The following is a 6,106-nucleotide window of genomic DNA, read 5'->3' on the forward strand; positions in this document are numbered from 1 at the left end:
TTTAGATGGAATCTTGCTCTGTCACCAGGCTGGAGTGTAGTGGCGCAATCTCGGCTCACTGCAACCTCCACCTCCTGGGTTCAAGCGATTCTTCCGCCCCAGCCTCCTGAGTAGCTGGGACCACAGGTGCATGCCACCACGTCTGGCTAATTTTTAAAATATTTTTAGTAGAGATGGGGTTTTACCGTGTTGGCTAGGATGGTCTCGATCTCTTGACCTCGTGATCCGTCCTCCTAGGTCTCCCAAAGTGCTGGGATTACAGGCGTGAGCCACGGTGCCTGGCTGGCTGAATCATTTTAAATGAATTTGCGGACATCATGACTCTACTTCACACCTAAGTACTTTAACATGTATCTCCTAAAGACATTTTCCTAGATATCCAGAATACCATTATTATATCTAAGAACGTCAACAATAATTCTCTAATGTCATGTAATATTTAGTCCCTATTTCAGTATCCCCATTTGTCCCCAGAATGGTTGCATTTTTGGGACACAAGTCTAGCATTTTAATAAACATTTTATTTTTATTTTTTTTAATTTTTTTTCTCCCCCTCTTAAAGACTTTCTTTTAACAGCATTAATGAACATTTTTATTAGCATTTCATTTGATACCTACAGGTTGATCAGTGGGCTTCTCCTATTTAAAAGGATATTTTGGCCGGGTGCGGTGGCTCATGCCTATAATCCCAGCACTTTGGGAGGCCTAGGTGGGAGGATCATCTGAGGTCAGGAGTTTGAGAACAGCCTGGCTAACATGGTGAAACCTTGTGTCTACTAAAAATATAAAAATTAGCCAGCCTGTAATCTTAGCTACTTGGGAGGCTGACGCTTGAGAATTGCTTAAACCCAGAAGATGGAGTTGCAGTGAGCCAAGATCATGCCACTGTACTCCAGCCTGGGCAAGAGTAAAAGATTTTTTTTCCTAATTACAAAAATAATTGAAATATTCCTTATTAAAAATTAAACCATTCTAGCAATAGTTAACTTAGAAAGTGAAAGTTCTTTGTAATTAAACTCTCCGGAGTTAATGACTCTTCACAATTTGGCATAGATTCTTCCTCGTTAAGACTTATTTATAAGAATCTTCAAATCCTTTTTAGGAACTAACTGTTCAGTAGTTTACATTTGGGTTCCTAAATTATGGTCCACAGATGAACTTCAGATTCCCAAATAACAACAACAACAAAAACCAGTTCCACTTTAGAAACAAAATTGTTGAAATACTATGCTTTTTGCCACCTTACTTTCTGTGAGGAGAAATTAATGCCTTGTAGGTAGTTTAAGGTTCCCTTAGGTATTAAGTATACTTTAGAAGGCTTTTATTTGCCAAGTGAGGCAGGTAAGTTTCCGGTTGGAGAGTTTTCTGGAGTTTCAGAATGGAGCTGAAAGGCAAGAACTACATAGAAAGAGAAGACCAGGATTTGGAGCCTTTTAGAGTGAGAAGGAAGCATTGGTAGACAGAGATAGGAGAGCTAAAAGATAAGTATGGGAAATGAAGAATTGCCAGAGCAGAAAGGAGCCTTGGTGGGCAGAGTCTAAGATATGTTACACTCAGACATGTTGTATTAGCTCTTGGAGATTTCTGCCTCGCAAACTTAGACTCTTTTCTTTTATGTCTTGTGAGTATTCTTTTTCAAGAGAGAGAGCTATATACAGGGATGAGATAGATGTAAGTAGTCCATGTCACTAACTCTTAATATAAAACAGTCTTTTGGGAGCTGCAGGGAAAGCTGAACTTCTGAGACTTGGCAAGTGAGATCTGGCAGGCAGGAATAAGACTCTTGTGTATCAGAGTTTCTTGAGGCCATTGCTTCTTTATGGAAATAGTAACTTCTTCCTGTATCTGGAAATATTGCAGCAACCACAGAATAGAGAAACTGCATGGATGTGACCTAGAAAATGAACTTTAAGCTTTGACTGATATAACACAGTGAACTGAGGCCCTTGGAACTCATTTTTAGCTTTAATGATTATATAAGCCTCTTTGTCCTGGTCACTTGCCATCCATAAAGTGGAAGGCAAAATTAAAGGCTGATGAATTGCAGAATGAGTGGTCTTTGCCAAGAGGCAGCCTAAATATGGCAAAGGGCAAGGTTAAGAATGAAGAGTTAATTTCAAAAATGACTCCTGTGTGGCTTTGTTGGCCCAGCTCTCTTCCTGCCTCAGCCCCTGACTTGCTACATGCCTTGGCTAACAGCATCTCATTATATTTTTAGAAGCAATAGAAGCAACTTTTTCTTTGCTGTGCTTTCTCCCCTCCAGTATATATCTTTCTCTTTTTTATTATATATTTATCATTTTAAACCTAAAAATATACTTTTAATAAATAGCATGTTATAAAGTACAATAATAAAATGAACATATGTGAACCTCCCACTCAACTTAAAACAACATTAATGCTATTGAAGCTACCTGTGTGTCCCTTCCCTAATCGCTTCTTCCCTCTCCATTCTCTAGAATTTTATATTTATCATTTTCTTGGTTTTGTTTGTTTGTTTGAGATGGAGTCTTGCTCTGTCACCCAGGCTAGAGTACAGTGGCGCGATCTTGGCTCACTGCAACTTCTGCCTCCCAGATTCAAGCGCTTCTCCTGCCTCAGGCTCCTGAATAGCTGGGATTACAGGCTTGCGCCACCACACCTGGCTGATTTTTTTATTTTTAGTAGAGACGGAATTTCACCATGTTGGCCAAGCTTGTCTGGAACTCCTGACCTCAGGTGATCCTCCCACGTTGGCCTCCCAAAGTGCTGGGATTACAGGTGTGAGCCACCAAGCCCGGCCCCTATTCCCTTGGGTTTTCCTCCACTTTTAAAGCCTTTTTCGCTTGGAGTTCTTCTGACTTTGGTGGTGTTACCTTAAAGGAGCTTCTGCTCAACCTTTACAATAGATATTAGGCAAAAAAATTTTAAAAACCATGTATATCTTAAAGTTAACCATGCATAGACTTAAAATTGATTCACCGAAGTCTTAACATTTGGGTGATATAATTAATTTGGTTTTTATTGTTTTGTGTGTGTATGCCTTTTTTTTTTTTTAAGTTTAAAAGACTGTCTATAATACCTTTTGTATTCAGAAACACTTTAATTTTAAAATTAAAAAAATTTTAAGTGGAGAGATAGCTGCAGGCTTTTCTATGGGAGTTGCTTATCAGTTTTTGGGAGGATAGTGCCATAGAAACTCTGTGGCTAAGCGTAGGTAGAAGAATCGTGAATGTAGTTTTCCAGAGGCAAGAGCATTGCTCTTTGGCTATATCGGTGTTTTGATGAAGCTATAGGGAGTATCAGATAGGTATTATCATCATTGCTCTTTTGCATTGCTTGTCTCTGAGGAGAGATGAATATATTCAGGTTAATGTCAGGGTAAGTAGTACTAGCTAACTTCTACAGCACTCTAATCCATTAACAGGTTGTCTCTCCAGATTGGACTTCAGTTCGTGTCCTATTAAAGCTAATTTGAAAATCATGAGCCATTTGTCTGTTTTGGCTGTACTGTCATGATCCTCTTTTTACCTTCTTTTCACTCCTCCACCCACAGAGTTTCTGGAAAGTACGTAAGCTTGGTGGGTTCTGATATTTGGCAGTAATGGATTAGCGTTTTTTTGCCCTTTTGTGTGTGGGCTTAGGGACCTGCTATTGAGGTTGCCTTCTTTTTTAATAACTAGAATGTGAGTTGTGAGAGACTAGGGGCCTTTGTCTGTTTTGTTCAGTGCTATATCTCTCGTGCCTTGCAGAGTGCCTGCCACAAAGTAGATGCTAAGTAAATATTTGCTGAGTGAGTAATTTTGACAGGAAAAAAAATGATCAAGAGTTCACAGCTTTCCAGGGCATAAGTGTACAGTTGCAAGGAGAAGCATGGGCTAGACCCTAGTCTCCAGCTAATTTCTTTATGATTTCATTGCCAGTTTGCTATGAGCAGTCATGAAATCTTTCTAGATTTTGTGGTAGGTGGGTACAGATGGTGGTGCTTAATGCTGGCACATGAGAGGGTGGAAAGGGGAATGGACCTGACTATTCAAGTTCTATTGGCAAAGGTCTGATGTGACAGTGTTGGCCATGATTTGGGCCATGACAATAGGAACCATTATGAGTTAGATGGCTCTCAGGAAGGTGGTTAGCTATTTAACAGACTACCAGGATATTTAAGAAAAAAATCTTCTGGGGGAATTCTTTTGCCTAGGAGGGAAGCAAGAAATACTATAGTAGTACCTTGATTTTCATTTATGAATTTTATAGAAAGAGAGATTGTAAATGTTTTCTTTTATGATATACATCCTCGTTCTCTATTAAACACAGTCTGGATGATTTACAGAGAAGGGTTTCTTTTTTCTTTACAGATGAACACAGGCTTCACAGTGGCAAACTCTGTCTGATTATCCTTACATGTATTGCAGAGGTAGGTCTCACCAGCCTTCTGCTATTAGTCAGTCTCTTAGAAAGTGTTATCTTTCCCTGCCTCCCCTCTCCTCATACCTACCTCATGACTTTTAGGGTCCTAAAGTTTAGGAGAGAAAATCTTCCCCCTTTGTATTATCTGTCTCCTCCCACTAGAGTGTAGTCTTTGATGAAGCCATGGATAGACAAGGTCTTGCTTGCTTCCACGCTGCCTGTGTAGCAGTTTAAAAAATAAAAATAAAAAAGGAGCTCAGGTTTCCTGTGGTGGGGTGAAGGGGTGGAGAGTAAAGCCAGAGAGGGGAATTGGAAACTCAGTAATTCCAGTTTGCTGAAGAGCAAGAGCTGAGAGGAAAAAAGAGGAGGTGCTTCAGCTTTTTTAAAGGCCACTTTTGGTTGGACTAATTGGGTTCAAACTCACCATGTATCTTGGTGACACACAGGCATGGTTGAACTTGAGTGAGTTAGAGCTAAATTTATAGTGTCAACCTCCCCCTTTACTACTCCTCACTCTGCCCTTTTTTCTCTTAAGAAAAATGGTAAAGGTAGTCCACATGAAATAGGGATCTCTCTAAGTCTCTCTCTTTTCATGTTCTCTGTGGAAAGATGACCTCCTTTTCACAAGATTAGGGGTGGCTGGTTATAGAAGAGCTGTCTATTAGCAGTGGCCTGCTATAATTGCTTTTCAAAAATCTTTCTAAGAAAATCTTTAAAGGAGTTGTTTTTCACAAATCATAACAGGTCCTAGTAATTGGAGTCTGTAGGCTTGTCAGATTTTCAGAAAAGGTGTTGGGAGAGGGCCAAGGGATGTTTATTACTAATCCATGGTAAGAGGTTTTTGATTTTCCATCAGTTTTCAGGAAAGCCTGGAATAGACAAGAGTCTTGCCTGCTTCCACACTGCCTGTGTAACAGTTTGCTCCTGTTGGGCTGAGTCCATTCCCAGCAGAGCACAGATTTTTCTTCTTGCTCCTAAACCCTCATGTGGAGCCTGCACATGAATCCTGCAGCCCCTATGAAAACCTTTAAGCTATCACAAACAGAGCCAGCTCCTTGGTCAGATGGGACGGAAGAGGGAATAGGAAAACAGATTCCTCTCATTCCTCTCAGCATCTGCCTTAAGTCCCTGTATCTTAATTTTTATTGTTTTTGCTTGGAAATTTTTGACCAGTTAAGAGATGCACTGGGAAATTATACTGAAGAAAAATCTCATGGCTTAAGTAGTGTTTGACATAAGACTCTAGGCTCATCCTATTAGCTGTCCAACTGATCCTTGAAAGTAGTTTTTAAAGTCCAAGGATTTGTACGAAGTGTGATAGATTATAAATGGTTTCTTAAATATAGTTCTCACTTCTTACTTTTTCTCTGTATTTTTGTTAGGATCAGTATGCCAATGCATTTTTGCATGATGACAACATGAATTTTCGAGTAAACTTACATAGAATGGTAGGTGTTTCTTTTGCTTCTTGTTTTTTCTTAGAGGAAATTTTTTGTGTGTCAGCAGGGTTGGGATGAAATTGATCCTACCTAGTACAAATGTGGTTGGAAAGTTGTACCAAAGGGCTTTGCGTGATGGCTGTTCAACAGACCCATGCTTGTTGTTGAGATTTTTGTGTGTCATGGAGCAGTTTCTTATTTGAGAGTTTAGGAAGATTCACAAACATGGCACTTATACTGAATTTCTTTTTCTTTTATTTTCCTTTCTTTTCTTTTTTTTT

General features: G+C 39.5%; 1 protein-coding gene across 1 annotated transcript in view; it reads left to right on the forward strand.

Annotated features, from left to right (window-relative positions):
- The window catches only part of ARMH3 (armadillo like helical domain containing 3), a 195,356-nt gene that overhangs the window by 42,759 nt on the left and 146,491 nt on the right, over positions 1-6,106 (forward strand). The window contains exons 16-17 of the mRNA XM_037739562.1: positions 4,335-4,393; positions 5,769-5,834. Coding sequence (XP_037595490.1) covers positions 4,335-4,393; positions 5,769-5,834 — 125 coding nt within the window. The remainder of the gene's footprint in view (positions 1-4,334; positions 4,394-5,768; positions 5,835-6,106) is intronic.

This window comes from Cebus imitator, unplaced genomic scaffold (assembly GCF_001604975.1).
Source record: "Cebus imitator isolate Cc_AM_T3 unplaced genomic scaffold, Cebus_imitator-1.0 Scaffold71, whole genome shotgun sequence".
Classification (NCBI taxonomy): Eukaryota; Metazoa; Chordata; class Mammalia; order Primates; family Cebidae; genus Cebus; species Cebus imitator.